A 20,634-nucleotide genomic window follows, 5' to 3' on the forward strand; every position below is an offset into this window, starting at 1 on the left:
TTTCTTAACCATATTAACAAACTAGAGTTACTATTCAATTCAATCATTTGATCCTTCTAAATTTCTGCAGTTCTATGTCTTGCCATTAGGAATTTAGCCAAACAACTCTCCTTAATCTCAATGGAAGTTTTGGAGTTAAATCTCCCAATCAGCTCTGAAAGATCTCAACCCAAAGTTTTGGAATAAATGTAAACCCTTGTGCCTCAGGGCATAATACAGTCTCTCTAAGGCAGGGGTCTCAAACATGCGGCCTGCGGGCCGCATGCGGCCCTCGGAGCTCTTCCCTGCGGCCCGCGGAGCTCCCCCAGTTACTTCCTGTCGCTGCCAAACTCCCCTCACCCCCGCCCCCCTCCCCGAGTTATTTTCTGTGCCTAAGCTCCCCGCGCGCTGCTCCCCAATGTTTGGGGCCGGGTCTCTCCCCTGGCCCCACCTGCCGCCCCCACACGCCTCCCCCCAGTGTCTCCCGGCCCCCACTTGCTGCCCCCTCACCGCCCGGGAGCCTGCCCGGGAGCTCACGCTGACTCCACTCCTCCGCTATGCCGGCTTCCGGCATCACCTGCTGCCGCAGGGTCCTAGCGCCCCCCTGCACTAGGGCCAGGGCAGGCTGCTCTTCCCCTGCCCTTCTGCCCTAGTCCTGAGACTCTCCAATGCCCCGAGCCTCTCCAATGCCTCAAACCCCTCAGCCCTCACCCCTGCACCCCCTCCTATCCCCAAACTCCGTCCCAAAGCCTGCACCCCCACCCCCTGCCGCAGCCTGGAGCCTGCACCGAGCACAGAGCCTGTACTCCAGACCCCCTCCCCCACCCAAACTCCAGCCCAGGGCCTGTACTCCAGACCCCCTCCCCCACCCAAACTCCAGCCCAGGGCCTGTACTCCAGACCCCCTCCCCCACCCAAACTCCCTCCCAGAGCCTTAGGCAGTAAATCTAAGTGCGTGTTTTGTCCTTTGAGTGAGGTGCATTACTGAGTGTATATATTTATTAAAACTGCTTGAAAATGACTTCGTCAAAAAAAGAACACTCATGGAAGAAAAGAGAGTTTTCCAAGACAAATGGGAGAATTTATATTTTTTCACAGAGGTAAAAGATAAAATTCAATGCCTTATTTGTCAGCAAACGATTGCTGTTCCCAAGGAGTATAACGTGCGTCGGCACTATGACACGATGCACCGTGAAAAATATGATGCATTCACCGGAAAAATCCGAGAGGAAAAAGTTCAGCAACTTAAAGCAGCATTTGCCAAGCAAAGAAATTTATTTTCAGGGATTAACAAGTCTAGCGAAGATTCAGTAAGAGCAAGTTTTGTGATAAGCGAAATGATAGCTAAATCATCGCGACCTTTTACAGAAGGCTTATTCATAAAAGAATGTCTTATGAAGGCCAGTGAAATTTTATGTCCTAATAGGAAGAAAGTTTTTGAAGGCATAAGCTTGTCTGCAAATACAGTTGCCTGCAGGATAACGGATTTAGCTGATAATGTGCAAAAACAATTGATTAAAATGGCAAAAGACTTTGAAGTATTTTCAATTGCTCTTGATGAGAGTACAGATGTAACAGATACCGCACAGTGTGCAGTGTTCATTAGAGGTGTGGACTGCAATTTGAATATAACTGAAGAATTGCTAGACTTAATGCCACTGAAGGGTACCACAACGGGACGCGACATATTTCAAGGATTGGAAGAGTGCATTAAAAAAGCTGCGCTGCCATGGAACAAACTCGTATCTTTGGCTACGGACGGTGCGCCATCAATGTGCTCTGAAAACATTGGTGTGGTTGGATTATTGAAGACCAAACTGAACAGCCTCAATATACCAGGAATTAGCTTCACCAGTATACATTGTATTTTGCACCAAGAAGCCCTGTGTAGTAAAAGTCTACAAATGAAAGAAGTTATAGATGTAGTTGTTAAAACTGTTAATTTTATACGTGCACGAGGGCTGAATCACAGACAGTTCACTTCTTTTCTAGCAAGTATGGACAGTGAATATGGGGAACTTCTGTATCACACTCAAGTTAGATGGCTGAGTCGTGGAAATGTTTTGAAGCATTTTTTGCACTTAAAGAGGAGATTGATTCCTTCATGAAAATGAAAAACAAGGAGGTTCCACAGCTTGCTGATTCCACTTTTATCTGCAACCTTGCTTTTCTAACAGATGTAACTGATCACCTGAATGCACTGAACTTGAAACTTCAGGGTAGAAAACAGGTGATAACACAGAAGTATGACAGTATTAAGTCATTCAAAGTCAAGCTTACTTTATGGGGGAAACAGCTGACTGCTGGCAATTTGGTCCATTTCTCAACTCTGAATTCCTTAGGAAAAGTTGAACCCAAATCCTTGAAAGAATATGCAGAGATCATTTCTAACTTACACAAACAGTTTGATGTGCGGTTTAAAGATTTCAAGGCACTTGAACCACATTTTCAACTTTTTTCCACACCATTTGCTGTTGAAATTGACAATGTTGCAGAGGAAATGCAGATGGAGTTAGTGGAGCTTCAGTGTGACACGATTTTGAAGCAGAAGTATACAGATGTTGGAATTCCAGAATTCTACAGGTTTCTTTCACAAGAAAGATTTCCCATGTTATTCTCTGCTTCTGCAAGGATAATGGCAATGTTTGGAAGTACATATATATGTGAACAGTTTTTCTCTTCCATGAAGATTAACAAATCTGTGTTAAGGTCAAGGCTCACTGATGAACATTTGCAAGCAACACTGAGATTGGTTTCGTCTCAGGATATCAAACCTAATATTGATGCTCTGGTTGATGCAAAACGCTGCCAGCTAAGTGGCCAAAAATGAAATGACTGTCAAAATTAGCACTGACGTTTCACATTACAGTTAAAGAAGTTAATAAAAAAGTTAATAAATTGACTTTTAATAGCATACTATATTTTAATACTATACTACTATATTACTCTTCATTTTTTTTTCTGCCTACCTCCAGGCGCTTCCCGCCGCCAATCAGCTGTTGGTGGCGCTTAGCACTTTCCAGGAGGGAGGGGGGAGGAGCAGGGAGCCGCGCGCTTAGGGGAGGAGGTGGAGAAGAGACAGGGCAGGGGTGGGACCTCATGGAAGGGGTGGATTGGGGGTGGGGCCAGGGGCAGCAAGGGGGCGTGTCAGTGATGCGGCCCTCGGGCCAATGCACTAGTCCTCATGCGGCCCTCGGGGTCATTTGAGTTTGAGACCCCTGCTCTAAGGCCTGGTCTACATTATGAAGTTAGGTCAAATTTAGCCGCATTAGGTCAATTTTTATAAGGAATGCGTCTACCCAACCAATCTCACTCCACCGACCTAAAGAGCTCTTAAAATTGATTGCTGTACTCCTCCCCAATGAGGGGGAGTAACACTAAAATCGACCTTCTTAGGTCAAATTTGAGGTACTGTAGATGCAGCGCTGTGCAATTTGATGGTATTGGCCTCTGGGAGCTATCCCAAAGTGCTCCAATGAGACCGCTCTGGACAGCACTTTCAACTCCAATGCACTAGCTAGGTACACAGGAAGAGCACCGGGAACTTTTTAATTTCATTTCCTGTTTGGTCAGCATGGCGAGCTCAGCAGCACAGGTGACCATGCAGTCCCAGAATCACAAATGAGCTCCAGCATGGAGCGAACGGAAGACACTGGGTTTGATTTCTGCATGGGGAGAAGAATCTGTGCAGGCAGAACTCCGATCCAGCAGAAGAAATGCTGATATATATATGCCAAAATCCCACAGGGCATGGTGGACAGAGGTTACACCAGGGACGCGGAGCAGTGCCACATGAAAATTGAGGAGCTCAGGTAAGCCTACCAAAAGAAAAAGGAGGCAAATGGTCACTCTGGGTCAGCGTCCCAGACATGCCGCTTCTATGATCAGCTACATCCTGCCAGTGGTAGGGTAGGACCCTATCACTACACCACCACTGTCCGTGGACACCTGCAAGGTGGCAGCCTCACACAACATGGAGGAGGATTTTGTGGATGAGGAAGAGGAGGAGGAGGAGGAGAATGTGCAGCAGGCAAGCGGAGAATCCGTTCTCCCCGGCAGCCAGGACCTTTTCCTCACCCTGGAGCCAATACCCTCCCAGGGCAAATTGTTCCCAGACTCTGAAGGTGGAGAAGGCACCTCTGGTGAGTGCACATTTGTAACTACACTACAGGGGTTAAAAGCAATTGTGTTTAATGTTTGATTTGCCCTGAACAATTGGGATGCATTCGCGGCCAGTACAGCTACTGGAAACGTCTGTTCACGTGTCTGGGGATGGAGCGGGAATCCTCCAGAGACATCTCCATGAAGCTTGCCTGGATGTACTCTGAAAGCCTTTGCAGAAGGTTTCTGGGGAGGGCTGTCTTATTTTATCCTCCATGGTAGGACACTTTACCACACCAAGCTAGTAGCAAGTAGTCTGGAATCATTGCAGCACAAAGCATGGCAGCAAATGGTCCTGGGTTTTGGTCGCATTCAAGCAACATTTGGCCTTTATCTTCCTGTGTCAGCCTCAGGAGAGTGATATCATTCATGGTCACCTGGTTGAAATAGGGGAATTTTGTAAGGGAAGAGTAATCCCCTCTGTTTGGTCATTCCTGGCGCATTAGACCCTAGTCATGCTGGGCTGTATGCGCTTGGCTAAAAGGGATCATCCCGGAGAATAGCCACGTGCGGGTGTGCACACTCTGCACATCCACCCCAAAACCAGAGCCCCTCCTTTTAAATGGCAAATCCAACTGGCATTGGTTGCTATGGGAAAGAAGGGTGCTGCAGTTTGAAACCATTCCCACGTTATGAACGTGGAAGAAGCCAACTCCACGTACTCTTTGGCTTACCATGGCTGCCTGGAAACTGAATTCTGTTGCCCAGCCCTGTGTGATGTGTCACCATACCGGCAGGTGCTCAATATAAAAGGCAAAATGCGACCTTGTACCTAAAACACATGTGCTGTCTGCTGTGAATTGCTTGATTCACTGTGAAAGAGTCTCCCTTTTGTTCTCAGAAATGTATCTTCTTCAATTCTACTCTCCCTTTCCCCCCCTGCAGCTGCAAATGTTTCTATGCTCTCTGTATCAACTCCGTCCCTGAGGTTATCGCAAATTAGAAGGTGAAAGAAAACACATTCGCGATGACATGTTTTCAGAGCTCATGCAGTCCTCCCGCACAGCTGAATGCATGGAGGCATTCGGTGGCAGAGGCCAGGAAAGTATTCAGGGAGCATGCAGGAGGAGATGCTGAAGCTAATGGGGGAGCAAACGGACATTATGAGGCATCTGATGGAGTTGCAGGAAAGGCAACTAGCGTTCAGAACCCCGCTACATCCATTGTGTAACCGCCTGCCCTCCTCACCAAGTTCCATATCCTCCTCACCCAGACGCCCAAGAACATGGGGGGAGGCTCCGGGCACCCATCCACTCAACTCCAGGGGATGGCCCAAGCAACAGAAGGCTGTCGTTCAAACAGCTTTGATTTGTAGTGTGGCTTCAGTAAGCAACATGGCCTTGTCCTTCCCTCCTCCCCTAGCCCAGGCTACCTTTACTAGTCAGCGTTGTCAGTGATCTCAAGTTTTTTTTAATAAATAAAGAATGAATGGATTCAGAACAATAGGGACTTTATTTCCTATGCCAGCTGTGGTCGAAGGGGTGAGGGGGATTGGCTTACAGGGAAGTACATTCACCAAAGGAGGCGGGTTTGCATCAAGGACAAACACACACAACTGTTACACTGTAGGCTGGTCAGTCATAAAACTGTTTTTCAAAGCCTCTCTGATGTGCAGCATGCCTCGGTGTGCTCTTCTAATGTCCCTGGTGTCTGGCTGTTCACAATCAGCTACCAGGTGATTTGCTTCAACCTCCCACCCCGCCATAAAGTTCTCCCCCTTACTTTCACAGATATTACGGAGCACACAGCAAGCAGCAATAACAATGGGAATACTGTTTTCGCTGAGGTCTAACCTACTCAGCAAACTGCACCAGCGCTCTTTTAAATGTCCAAATGCACATTCTACCACCATTCTGCATTTGCTCAGCCTATGGCTGAACTGCTCCTTACTGCTGTACAGGCTGCCTGTGTATGGATTCATGAGCCATGCGAGCAAGGGGTAGGCTGGGTCCCCAAGGATAACTATTGGCATTTCAACATCCCAAACAGTAATTTTCTGGTCTGTGAAGAAAGTCCCTCCTTGCAGCCTTTCGAACAGCCCGGAGTTCTGAAAGATGTGAGAGTCATGCACCTTGTTGATGTCAGTGAAATGGCCCTTGTGATCCACCAGTGCTTGCAACACCATTGAGAAGTATCCCTTGCGGTTTATGTACTGTTTGGCAAGGTGGGCCGGTGTCAAGACAGGGATATGCGTTCCGTTTATTGCCCCACCACAGTTAGGGAACTTCATTGCAGCAAAGCCATCCACTATGACCTGCACATTTCCAAGAGTCACTACCCTCGTTAGCAGAAGGTTAGTGATTGTCTTGGCTACTTGGATCACAGCAGCCCCCACAGTAGAGTTGCCCGCTCTGAATTCATTCCTGATTGACCAATAGCAGTCAGGCGTTGCAAGCTTCCAAAGGGCTATCTCCACTTGCTTCTCAACTGTCAGGGCTGGTCTCATCTTGGTATTCCTGCGCTTCAGGGTTGGGGAAATCAACTCACACAGTTCCATGAAAGTGGCCTTATGCATGCGAAATTTTAGCAGCCACTGGGAATCATCCCATACCTGCAACACTATGCAGTCCCACCAGTCTGTGCTTGTTTGCCGGGTCCAGAATTGGCATTCCACTGTATCAACATGCCCCAATGCCACCATGATATCCCAATTGCCACATCCTGTGCTTTCAGGAACATCCGTGTCCATGTCCTCCTCAAAATCTTCCTTGTGCTGGCGGCTCCTAGCTAGGCTCTTCACATACCGCAGGATAACGCGCAAGGTGTTTACAATGCTCACAAAAGCAGTGTGCAGCTGAGCGGGCTCCATGCTTGCCATGCTATGGCGTCTGCACGGATAATCCAAGAAAAAAGGTGCAAAATGATTGTCTGTCATTGCTTTCAAGGAGGGAGGGGAGACTGATGACATGTACCCAAAACCACCCATGACAATGTTTTTGCCCCATCAGGCATTGGGAGCTTAACCCAGAATTCCAATGGGCAGCGGGGACTGTGGGATAGCTACTCACAGTTCACCACTCCGTGAGTCGATGCTAGCCACAGTATTGAGGACACACTCCATCGACCTAATGCGCTTAGTGGGGACACTCATGATCGACTGTATAAAATTGGTTGCTAAAGATCGACTTCTATAAAATTGACCTAATTTCATAGTGTAGACATGCTCTAAGTAACGGGGGTTAGGAAGAAGCTTTCCCTATGGGTAATACATTCTATGGCCTGGTCTACACTAGGGGGCGGGATCGATGTAAGATACGCAACTAGCTGAAGTCAAAGTATCTTATTTCGACTTACCTCCCATCCTTATGGCGCGGGATCGACGGCCACGACTCCCCGTCGACTACACTACCGCCGCTCGCTCTGGTGGAGTTCCAGAGTCAACAGGAGCGCGTTTGGGGATCGATATATCGCGTCTCATCTAGACGCGATATATCGATCCCCAATAAACCGATCGCTACCCGCCGATCCAGCAGGTAGTGTACACATAGCCTATGTCAGCCTTCTGCAGAGTTTCTTGCACCTTCCTCTGAAGCATCTGGCCACACTGTCAGAGAAAGGATACTGGACTAGATGAACCAATGGTCTAATCTATTATGGCAATGTCAGTGTTCCTATGAGTCATATACAGTGTGATCATTATCTCTGTACTGCATGACATATCTTTATATGTAGCCCAAAGTAGCATTGGCCTTCTTGATGCCATATTGCACTGCAAAGCTCATGCCTATTAGCCTCATTCTCCACAACCTTGCACCTACTATAATTATTCACTCCTACCCAGACTGAGTGCAAAGCACCTATGAAACATCAGCACTAGTATAAGAGAGCGTAGATTTTGGTAGATACATTTTTATACCTACCTGGCACAGCTGCAAGTGACTACACAAGGTATAAGGCACCGGCAAATGAGGTTCCAATATGTATTCAGAAGGGCTTTTCCAGCATTGCTTGGATATCGGTTTTGCCCTTAATCTGCAACACTGAGAGCAAAAGCAGCAAAGAATCCTGTGGCACCTTATAGACTAACAGACGTTTTGGAGCATGAGCTTTCGTGGGTGAATATCCACGAAAGCTCATGCTCCAAAACGTCTGTTAGTCTATAAGGTGCCACAGGATTCTTTGCTGCTTTTACAGATCCAGACTAACACGGCTACCCCTCTGATACTTAACACTGAGAGTGTGTATTTTCCCCAGATATAATCAGTAGGCACTTTTCAAAATTGAATCTTATTTTATCTCTATTTTTAATCTCTTCCAATCTCATTGTACTTTTTCCTCTGTCCTTATGGATATTTGTTGTTTATCTCAGCTTAGACGCCAATGCAAGTCTCATCCTGCTTACTGCCTCTTCTGGATCACTAATATGATGACAAATAAGACCAGACCCAACATCAATCTACAGGACCCCATTAGATATCATCCCTCAACTTTACATATTACATTTATCATTACTTTTGCATATGGTCTTTCAGCCAGTTTCCAATCCACATGACAATGCTCACGTCCAAATCAGCTTGGATTCAGTTTTCAAGGAAGATTAGATTTTAATAAAGCTTTTGCTGCCGTGTCAAATGTAAATAGGGTACATCTACTGCTTTTCCATCAGTTACCAATTCCGTTAACAAAAAGTGAAAGTTTGTCTTGCAATATTTATGTATCTATGTAAGTCATGCTGCTTTATATTCACAGTTCTATTATTCTTTACATATTTATAGAAAGAATGACATCTAGCAGTATGTCTAAGTAGTCACTGATGAAGAAGAGGATACCCCCAAAAACGGTCTGGTTAAATGAAGTAAGCCACAAAATAAACTCATTCAAAAGGAAAGTGAATCATTTTCGGGTGGTATCAGCAATACCAAGCAAAAACAATAGAAGATAGTGCCAATATGGAGTTATGCCATTTTTATTTTGCTTGCTGATTTGCAATTTGTGCCATGCAAATAAGCAATTGAGTAGAAATACCATCAGAAGCTAGGAAAAGAATGCTGATAGTGTAAACAAGGAAGATTAGATGAAGGTTATACAGTCCTCTAAATCATATGAATTTTAGGCTACTCTTTCACTCTAAACCGTAGTAGAGATTTTGACCTGATGCCATAGCTAAACTTTTCCTACTGACACAAAGACAATTCTGAAACATAACAAAGCAACAAGAGACAGTCTCCTGTGGCAAGAAGAGGCAGTTGCCATTGCCTACAACTATGCCCATTAATCTAAATATAATTCAAGTCAGTCTCAAATAAAAACAATTCAGAGATCATTTATGGTTTGATACTACCATGCTTCAAGGACAAAATTAGGATCAGGGATTCAATTGAGGAAGAAGAGTGGGTGACATCTTTTTAAACGTAAATTAGTTAATATGGAGTAGGAAAACAAACTGGAAGGGTGGTTTCTCCTTGTTAAATGTTTGAACCTTGCATACAGAGAAGGTGAAAGCCTTGTAATTCTTCTCTTTTTGCAACTCACTGTCAGTTGTTAGGGCACAGAAGCCAAGTACACCTTGGGAAAATGAGACCGCTGTGTCAGAAGGTCTGACTCAGGTTTCCATAAATAAACCTCTCATATTTTACAAGGAAAAAAAAAGTACCAACCCCAGAACAAGCCACAGCACCACCAGAACTAATACATAATAACCCACTGCATTTATAGATGACCTGTCATCTCAGAATCTAGAAGTGCTACCATCATCTCTGCCTTCTGATTGCATGGTACCAATTGTCCTGGTAGCACTAAATTCTCTGCTCCACCTCCAGTGGGTTTGTACTTGGGAGGAAGATGGCTTTTCCAGCCACTTATGGACATTTGTGTTTTCTGAGTCACTCCAGGTGAGCCAAACTACAACTGTTCATTGAAGACATTTCCATTATGACTCTTCTAAACATTCCAATGCCTACATATTAATGTTTTAATGCCCTCTGAAGCCTGTGCTCTACAGGAAAAAAAATCACAATTTCAGATCAGGCCTGAATATCTGCTCTGTTGGCTCAGTCCTAAAACATGCCAAGTAGATCTGTTTAAAAGTTTTCCATCAACATTTCTTTTTTTTATTAAAAGTGGCCCTTTTTCCACAAGGAAAATTGCCATTTAATTCTAAATTATCTGTTTTTGGTAAAATTCTTCTCTTGTTGACAAAACAAAAACTGTTACTTGAAGATTTTTTGTAAAAAACTAAAAAAAACCACACACATATCTGAATATTTTCCACAAAGTTGCAAACCACATGACATTATTTCTTTCAGAATTTCTCAGAGAGAATATTTACCATTTTCTTATCAGTTGTGATGCTCGGCAAAGTGGCCCCCGTCCAGGAAAGCACTTGAGCACAGTTGAACTTGTGAGCAGTCCCATTTTCTGTACCCCTTGCCAGCAATGTGAAATGTATTAAGCTCTTAGGTTTTCACTTTGCAGCACATGGTGCACACACAGCACAAAGGGAAAGAAGCAAACCACAGCAAACACTAGAATGGCTGCTCAGCAACATTGTTTTTTGCACACTGCCTTTTGCCAAGTGAAACTTACCAAAAAGTTTGGTCAATTTCAATTTGCAGGTCTGCTGCACAGTCACCACAGTGGACTGGAGCAATGCAAAGGAAAACCTTGACCAGGGAATGAGAAAGATTATCATAAATGGGAAGGAAGCAGAGGCTAGAGACTGATGAAGGAGAAAATGAGAGGTACAGTAAAAAACAAATGAAAAATGAATGAAGCACCTCCATGCCAGGCATGGTGAGGAAGTGCAGACAAGAGGAAAATGGATCAATCAGAACCAGGAGGGAAATGCTGCTCCAGCCAGACAAGACAGACAGACAGACAGACATTAACAAATCACACAGAGACAAAGCAAAATGTGTTTTTTTCCCCCCCAGGACCACAAAGGAGAGGAAGAACAATTTGTGAATAAAATAGAAAGAAGAGTATGTGTGTATAAATATATGTTAGTGTGTCTTGGCAGCACCTAGTCTCCAGTTTCCGTCATTGTTTCCCCCTTCCCTGCATTTGCCCTATGCAGTTAGAACGTTAGATAGTCGTACAGTCTCCATAACCCTAGTTGTCCCTTTCTACCAATCACATGCAAGCCTTAGCGCTCAGAAAGAAAAGAGAAAAAAAAAAGGTCTCCTCACCTTGTTTATTATCATACAACTTACAGTCCAACCCAAACAAAAGTCTTGCAGTCCTTCCCAAGACTCCACAGTTTTAGTCCCTTTGGCCCTTCCAAGTGCACTGAGAGGAAAACCCCGGGATTTTCCTCTCCTCTTGTATCAGAGGCTACAGCCCTGAAGCAGGGCCTGGGTCTGTTGTCCTTGTAGTTTTCTCTTCTTAGTTTCTCAGGTAAAGCCCTTCACAGACTCCATTCCCACCAGGCTGCTACCCAAGCTACTGAGGCGAGCTACCAGACAGGTCTCATCTCTCCCAAAGCGAGCAACAGCCTGCCTCTTCAATACACCCTCCCCCCAGGCTTGAATGCGGTTCACAAGGTCAGTCACATGGTCCTTCCCAGTCAAATCCCAAGGGACAAAACTTATCACAGGTGGGACCCTGCACCTTCACTCCTCTTAAAGGCCCATCTCACCCTGTGACAATGCCCCTTTTATTGCAAATAATTCATGTGCTGATTTCTTGTGTACTACAACTAATAAACATAGAGGAGAAGATTTGAGGGAGGGAGGGAACAGACTGGGAGATTTGGAGAAAGGAGGATAAGGCTATGTCTACACTTAAAATGCTACAGTAGCTGCATCACTGTAGTGCTCCGGCGCAGACAGTACCTATGTCAACGAGAGGGGTTCTCCCATTGGCGTAGGTAATCCATCACCTCGAGAAGCGGTAGGTAGGTCGACAGAAGAATTCTTCCATTGACCTAGCACTGTCTATGCTGGGGGTTAGGTCAGTATAGCTACATCTTTCAGGGGAGTGTCCTTTTCACACCCCTAAGAGATGCAGCTATACAGATGTAAGTTCCTAGTGTAGACCAGGCCTAAGAGAATAAGATGTGTTTGGGAAGCTGAAGGAGGGGAATTTTGAGGCGAGAGAGAACGAACACTACTGGCAGGGAAGGATTCTGGAAGGAGATATGAGAGACAGGGTTTGGAGAGAGGGAGAAAAGAAAAAAGTAGAGTGCATTTGAAAAAGGAGAAGAGATTGGAGGAATTTGGGAAGAGGCACCAGGGAAAGTGAGGAGAGAATGAAGAGTTTGGAGGTGAGACGGAGAGAGTGAGATGAGTTTGCAGAAAGGGTTCGTAGACACGAGGAAGGCTGTGAGTGCAGCTTAGAGAGTCTAATTTAGTGTAATCTACCCCTTCTTTTGGCTCTCCTTGGAGTTCAAGTCATACTAACTTAGAATCCCTTAGACTCTGGGGAAGAAATTCAGAGGTCACATGTAATGGATGTAGGTCAAGAGTCTAAATTGATCAACCAAAAGGCAGGGCCGTCCAGAGGATTCAGGGGGCCTGGGGCAAAGCAATTTCGGGGGCCCCTTCCATAAAAAAATTGCAATACTATACAATACTATATTCTCGTGGGGGCCCCTGCGGGGCCCATCACAAATTGCCCCACTTGCTCCCCCTCCACGGGCAGCCCTGGGAAAAATAAACCTTCTGCATCTCGGCACAAACCCAGTTTTGAGAAAACTTCTTTACAAGCTATCACTGGTTCTCAGCATCAGCTAGTGCTAAAAGGCACTAAAGCTCATAAAAGGGTTGGACAAATATTTTCCGTCAAAACTTTTTTTGGATCGAAAACTAGGGGTTTTTAAACAGCAGAAAAAAATCATGGACAATTCTGCTTTCCTTCAAAATTTGTTGTGTTTTTTTTAATTGAAAAGCTGAAATTAGTCTGCCAAAACCTGAATATGGTTTGGGGTTTCAGAAGTGTGTGGCCAAATATTTGCTGCTTGCTGTGTTTGATTGTTTAAAGAAACAATACAAAAATTCTGCTTAAAAAAATCCAAAACTTTTGAACCACCTCAGCTTGTAAGCAAACACCTGAGCCCATCCAGTCAGAGATTTTTTCCAGGTTTCTGGGACTCTGCTGGCTTCCTTGACTCATATCTGTCTCCATAACTTTGGGTTCATTTAGTTTAGAACATAAGAACAGCCATACTGGGTCAAACCAAAGGTCCATGCAGCCCAGTATCCTGTCTACCAACAATGGGCAATGCCAAATGCCCCAGAGGGAGTGAACCTAACAGGCAATGATCAAGTGATCTCTCTCCTGCCATCCATCTCCACCCTCTGACAAACAGAGGCTAGCGACACCATTCCTTACCCATCCTGGCTAATAGCCATTAATGGACTTAGATAAATGCATGGAGGTTGTTTCCTGAGCTCCAGGCTGAGCGGAGGGAGCTCAGGCCCGGCTGGAGCTCGCAGCCCCACCCTCTTACCACACGGCTCTGAGCAGGGAGGAGCTCAGGCCCCAGCGGAGCCACGCTGCAGCGCTGTTCAGGGACGCTCCTGGATGGGCTGAGGCTCCGGGAGAGGGGTGGAGGCGGGGTCGGGCCGGGGAGGGAGCCTCAGCCATTCTCGTGGGGGCCCCTGCGGAGCCCGGGACCTGGGGCAAATTGCCCCACTTGTCCCCCCTTCCCCCGGGCAGCCCTGGAACTAAGACTTGTATAAAATGGGCAGCCTGCTACAGAGATGGGCTCACTCTCACTCTACGCAAGAAGGACTGACCTTACAAAAGGGATTTGAAGGACTTTGAAACCTACCAGGGTTTTCATGTGGAAAATGACACCTGGAAAGGCACTTACATATAAGCTGTTTATTGTTTTCAAGATATGTTTTCTTTGGAGTGCTTTTGTTTGAAATAAAATACTTTGCTTTATGAAGGCTGGTTGGTTAACCCTGGCGTAGCCCCCGGGAAAGAACAGGACAGTGAATGCTGAACTAAACACGGTGAATGGCAGGAGCAACTGCAGCCTATACTCTAGCTGGAGGGAGGGGACCGCTAGTTCCCATAACGAGAAAGGTCTCAGGCCTTTAGTCATCATTTAAGTGGGGTGCCCTTGAAGGGGCAGTGCTTAATTTGTGCCAGGGCTTGCCAGGGCTGAGCCTCAGCACCCCTAGGCTTGGCAGTTCATAGCCCAGCACCTCTGGGCTTGCTGCATCAGTTATGAATGTAAAAAAGTTGCTTGAGCCCCAGCAACTCTTTCATTACAAATTAAGCACTGTGAAGGAGTCAGAGGTGCAGTTACCTTAGGAACTGTGACAGGAAGCATTACAAAAAGATGTATTCAAAAGAAGAAATAACTGGAAAAAAACCTCCGTAGGTACAGTGAAAATACCAAGGATAAAGGACCCTATAGCATCTGTATTTTATAAAAATATAATGAGCACAAATGACACATTCACTATCAGGACAATATTTCACCTTCCTCTATGTGTGAAGCTTCAGTTGCAATGTAATGGACCTAATAAAGACCCAAGAGAATATGTATCTTATTATTCCTAATGAACAGTATCACCATACAACAAGGGCCAGATCCTGCAAAATCTCACTCATGTAAGCAATCCCTACTTGAGCAAGTAGTTCCACTGAAGTCACTGGGACAATTTGTATACAGTCGTAAACCTCTCCTAACCAGCAGCAAGGGACTGTCTCTTCTTTTCATGAGCTCAAGGGTAGTCAATTGAATTCACCTTGTTGAGCAAGCAGCAAATCCTCTGCAGACCAAGTGGAATTTTAAGGCTCCTGGACTGTAGGTGAGGCTTAGCAGAATCAGGGCTCAGTATCTAAGCTAAATTTGTACTAAAATAAAGGGAAAAAAACTCTATACATTGAAAAATGTAACCATAAAGCATTTCTCCAAGGCTGATCAATTTCTAAGACCCCTAGTGATAGTTTAATTTAATCGCGGAAAGAGCAACAACATGGCATTGAGATCAATGGCCCCGATTCAATGTAAGGGACGAATTTCACTTTGTGCTATCAATGTTTACTCGGCAGCCTCAAGAAAATAAACTTGGGAAAGAAGAAAACATTCTGCAACAAGTCAACAGTGAGATTGTGCATAATCAAATTATGGGAGGTACTGTTTTGTAGTGTTTAGAGCAAGGACACATTGTTTCTATTTCTGAATACCACTGACTCACTGTGTGACCTTGGGTAACAAGTGACATGTAACTGCTCTGTGCCTCAGTTTCCTCATTTGTAAAATACTACAGGATCTGGCCCTAGGATGTGTTTGCTAAAATATTCTTTGGCAGGATGGGAACTTTGATTAGCAGACATAAATTATATCAGCATAGGTATATACTGCAGGCTAAGGTTACTTTACTTATTTTAAAGGTTAGCTTTAGTTATTTTACTTCTTTTTTTCCCCTTTCAACATTAGTGAAAAATTACGACTCGGTATTGGGATAAGTAAAATTATAATGTGGGAGGAAGCACAGTTTAGTGGTAAAAGCACAGACAGTGAGATCTGGATTCTATTCCCAGTTCTGTCACACACTCGCTCCATGGCTTTTGGCACGTGACCCTCGCTGTGTCTCTGTTAGAGCCATCTGTTAAATGGAGACCACAATGTATACATACTTCAGTGGGCTCTTGTGAGGCTTCACTCCATAGGACCAGGCAGACTGAGCTTGGACTTTCAGCAAGTGCTGTTCGTCTCCTTGCATTACCCCACACAAGAGCCCAGCATAACTGCAGTCTCCAGACTCAGGAGAGAGTAGGGACTGCTCCCTCCTTGCACTCTAAGAGCACAAGTCAGACCAAAGGGAACAATAAGTGCAGGAGCCCCGTTCATTGCTCCACACCGTACAGAACAGCTGACCCATCACAAAGATAGAAGAAACCCTATACCATCATAAGCATGTGTATGAGCAGCGTGCACATTCCCATTGTGCACCTTGACGCTCCAGAATGGCTTGTACCTTTCTGAGGCACAATCCCTCCTGGGTTCCCCCAGAATGGTACTGTCCTGTGCTGCACCCAGTATTGTGCTGTGCCTACAAACCATGCTTTGGCCCCTCTATTTGGAATCCTCAGATGGAAGATGCTATAGAAGTGCACAATATTATTGTTGTTAAATATCTCTGATTAATAAGCTGTACAAGAACAAAAAATAACATTTAAACATGTACAGTATACTATAGTAAGTGTCTGTTGTTGTAAAAAATTTCAACCAAAACATTCAATTGGCTTAACATTCTTGTTGCCTTTAATGGCTGCTTAATTATGCTGATGTCCCTTGACTCCTCCATTGTGTAAATTTCCTTGATCTGCCACTGCAGTGATTGGTATAGGATAAGGCAGAATTGCTCATGCTTATATTTCATTTCGCAGTAGTTGTTTCCTCTCCCAGGAGAAAAAAGCAAGAGCATAAGAACTTGCAAATGAGTGCTTCATAGAAAAAGAAAAAGAACAAAAAAAAAATCGGACCTTACAAAAGGACTGGAAAAAGAATTTAACAAATATCTGTTTAGCTACAACACTGACTACTCTCTGACAAGCTTTATTGCAAGTGGGAATTATTATTTATTCAGTGGCAGCTGTGAGTGCTGAGCAGTGGTCAGGATAAGGTCCAAAGCCCACCAAATTGTCATGACCTTTTACACCAGTAGAGGATCTGCGGCGAGGTAAAATGCTATTTCTATTCAAGTCAATGGCAAAGAATTTTTAAAAAAAAAACTCGTCTCCCATTTTGGCACCAAAATAAATTGCCAGCATTTGCAAATTGGATTCTGAGCTCTTTGGAAAAGTCTCACAATTAGAGCGATTGAGCCTTTTCAGTTCTGAGTGTTTTTGAAAATCTGGCCCAGCCAATCCAAAGTATCATTGCTAATTATCATAACTATTATTATTCCATAACAATCAACATACTGTTTTAATATCTGCTTCATATTATGCATACCATCCCTGAGAAGCCCAAAGTAATTCCTGCAGTTCATTCAACACCCAGGAATTCCCCTCCCCCCCAACGATCAGGACCTGCACTGTGAAGGCAGTGAGTTTCATTTGCCTTATGAGGAGAAAGCCCATATTCTGCCTGCTTTGGTCCTCAGCGGTCTCTCTTTCTATTTAGTTTTCCAGAACGCTGCATCCTTATCCTAGGCTGCCTTTAAACCAGGGACACAAAGAGCAAAGGCGCATGAGATTCAGCCCATGCCCGCACTTTGGGAAAGATTCAGAGGTTTGGGTGCAACATGCAATGAAAACCAATTGGCTTTGGCATCCTCCACAGGAAACAAGGGACTCCCATCTAGAGCCCCAGCCCTGGTGGGAGAGGGACCTACTGGCCTGCCTGCAAGGGACGCTGAGTGAAGTGACTGTGTGGCGCAAGCTGACAGGCACCTTCTCTCGGGGAGGGACCAAGCCTGACACCGGGGGGTCTCTGACCAGGAGGACCCGGCCCCGGCGCTAGTGCGAGCCCCCCGCCTCCCCCGCCAGCGCCCTGCCCGGGCTAAGCCCGACGCGCGGGAGCCGGCGGCCCGGCTGCCTTCACCTCCATGCCCAGCTTCTGCTTGAGCACCAGGGCGGCGCACAGGTAGCCGGCCCGGCCCACGAAGAGCTCGTCGGAGCCGCACTCCAGGAAGGCGACGGGGGCGCAGATCTGGCTCAGCTCCCGGAACCGGCCCAGCAGCCGGCCGAAGTCGGGCAGCCCCAGGGCTTGGTAGACGAGCGCGGCCACCGCGTAGACCCCGGCCCCGCCGAGCAGGAAGGCGGCCCGCGTGTCGGCCTCCGGCTCGCCCCGCTCCTCCTCGTAGCGCACGCAGGCGTCGATGAGGCGCCGGGCCGCCCGCAGGTAGGAGTCCCGGGCCGGGGCCAGGAGCGGGCAGCGCGCGGCGTGGTGCAGCATGTAGGCCACCCCGGCCAGCCCGCCGTACAGGCCGCCCCCCGCCGCCGCCGCGGCCGCCGCGCCGCCCTCCAGCGCGGGCACCTGCTGCAGGATGCGCTCGATGGTGGCGGCCACCCAGGGCACCACCGCCTCGTGGCGCTGCCCGGCCGGCAGGCTGCCCGCGTAGTCATCGAAGCGGTTGGCGAAGCAGCGCTTGCTCGCCATGCCCCCGCCGGGCCGGGCCGCACAGGGGGCGCAGGGCCGGGGAGGAGCTGGGCGAGCAGCCCGCGGCGGCGGCGGCTGCACCGAAATCGGAGCAGGGGGGTGATTTAAGTGTAAAAGTCCGTCCCCGCAGCGTAGCGTTGCTCCCGTCGCGAGCCGGTTGCCAGGGCTGGCTCCAGCCTTGGTTTAAATGGCTCCGAGAAACCCCGCCGCCGCCTCCTGCTGCTGCTGCTCCTCACCCAGAGAGAGAATCTGCGCCAGCATGAGGCCGCCTCGCCCCGGCCCCGCCAACCTGCTGTCGTCCTTGGCTGCAGATGCGGCTGTCAAGCGGGTGGCGCATCACCTGCTGGAGCCGCCGCCCCCTGCACCCTTAGCGGCGGGCGGGCGAGGAGAGAGGCGGGAAGGCAGTGGAAGGCTGCAGCCCCTATCTGGCCCCGATCAGCGCTTCCCCACGACCGGCGAAGGAAGCGGAGCGTGGCTTGGATTGATCCCGCCCTACAGCCTGGCTAACACAAATGCAGGAGGATGGCCATTCTTGTCTTCTTTCCTGCTCCCAACAGGCGTGTGGATAATCCTGGTGTTTTCCCTTCTGTCTCCGCCCGCAGAGACCAGGGTTGCCAACTCTGGTTTGGCCCTATTCCTGGAGGTTTCTTCAGATCACATAATATTTAATTAAAGGTTAATCTTTAATTCCTAGAGACCCTAGGACAATCCTGGAGGGTTGGCAACTCTAGCAGAGGCACGGTGGATCTCCCTCATTGTGGTACTGCAGGGGCAAGCAGGTTCCTGGCCTGGGCTCTGTTCTTTGCCCACTGCAGCTGTCTAAAGGGGCTGTAAGCCAGCAGAAACAGCTCCCAGGGAATTCTCCTAAGGGGGTTCCCTGCACTCTCCATTACCCCTCCTTATAACTTCTAGCCTTGGGGTGTGTGCCAAGGAAGGGGTGAGTGGTCAGAGTGCTACTGAGCTGCAGCTGTTTTTGGTTGTGGAACAGCCCTTAACGGGCCATTGCAGCCAATACATAAATTAGAGTATATTGGAAACCAAGCAGGCATCCAGCAGAACAGAAGGTAGGGAGGAGATACAAATGTGGCAAAAGCTCCCATTGACCCTCATTTCCTCATTCCTGCGCCATGCAGAGGTTGGGAGGAACAGAGATGTTGACCTATTTTCAATGGAGTAACTCATCCTGATTTACACCAATACTGTAGAGATTTTGAGTTTTAAAAATATAGCTCTCAACAGCTGTAGTACCAAATACTATATATGGTCAGGGCCATATCTTTCCCTTCCTATGTAAAGATGCACAACATGAATGTACTTACCTGCAATGATAGGTGACTTCTGCCCTCCTATTGAACTCCTATGCAGAAGGTGGGGCTAGTGATGGCATGGAATGATCGTAGTCTATGGTCTCTGTTCCACACAGAAAGCTGAGCCTATGTCTACTACAGTCTGGGCACTACGACAGCAGCATACCTATGTTGCTATAACCCCGTAGCATAGACACAGACTACAGTGACAGGCATTTTTCCATTCCTGTAGGAACTCCACCTACCCAAGCAATGGTAGCCAGACATAGCTGGGGCACTCAGGGGTATGGATTTTTCACACCCCTGAGTGCTGTAGCTATATTGACTAAGTTTTATGTGTAGACCAGGCCTGAGATAAGAGCAGCTGCAGAAGCAGCCAAAGGAAAGACTGTTGCATTAGGAAGACAGTGTAAAATGGAGTCCAGCTGGGGCCACCCCAGCCCTCACCACTCTTAGACCCAGAACTGTGGAGGGGAGACCCCCCTCCCCCCACGCACACATATTCTGGGGAAACTACACTCTGGATGGTATCTCCCTTCCCTCCTGCCATGGGGCCAGCAGAAGCAGCCGAATCAGGGACTTTCACACATTCAGAGAACTTCCTACAGTTTTTATGGGAATTCCTCTACCCTGTGCTGATTGGCCATTTTCTACAACCCTCCCCATACTCCTCCCTCACAGTCTCCTCATCTCAGTTTCACTCCACATCCAGGGCCGGCTCTAGACCCCAGCGCGCGAAGCGCGCGCTTGAGGCGGCGTCCCGCGGGAGGGCGGCAGGCGGCTCCAGTGGACCTCCCGCAGGCATGCCTGTGGAGGGTCCGCTGGTCCCGCGGCTCCGGAGGAGCATCCGCAGGCGTGCCTGCGGGAGGTCCACTGGAGCCGCGGGACCAGCGGACCCTCCGCAGGCACGTCTGCAGCAGGAGGTCCACCGGAGCCGTGGGACCGGCGACTGGCAGAGCGCCCCCCGCGGCATGCTGCCCTGCTTGGGGCGGCGCAAATCCTAGAGCCGCCCCTGTCCACATCTGCCCCTCTTCTCACCTGCCCTGTCCCTCTCACCCTTCTCCTCTTACGTGCCCCCTTTTCCTTCCCTTTTATTTCCATTTAGCTGATCCCCCACTAGCCAAACCAACCACCACCACCCCAAATCATAGAATGGTGGTCGTTTGCTGCCATCACATTG

At 47.5% G+C, this 20,634-nt stretch overlaps 1 protein-coding gene across 1 annotated transcript in view; it reads right to left on the bottom strand.

The window, feature by feature from the left end:
* LANCL3 (LanC like 3) overlaps positions 1–18,147 on the bottom strand; it is a 38,225-nt gene extending 20,078 nt beyond the window's left edge. The window contains exon 1 of the mRNA XM_045000599.1: positions 17,590–18,147. Coding sequence (XP_044856534.1) covers positions 17,590–18,147 — 558 coding nt within the window. The remainder of the gene's footprint in view (positions 1–17,589) is intronic.
* Between the last annotated feature and the right edge of the window lie 2,487 nt (positions 18,148–20,634).

The sequence above is a fragment of the Mauremys mutica genome, chromosome 1 (genome assembly GCF_020497125.1).
Source record: "Mauremys mutica isolate MM-2020 ecotype Southern chromosome 1, ASM2049712v1, whole genome shotgun sequence".
NCBI classification, from domain to species: domain Eukaryota; kingdom Metazoa; phylum Chordata; order Testudines; family Geoemydidae; genus Mauremys; species Mauremys mutica.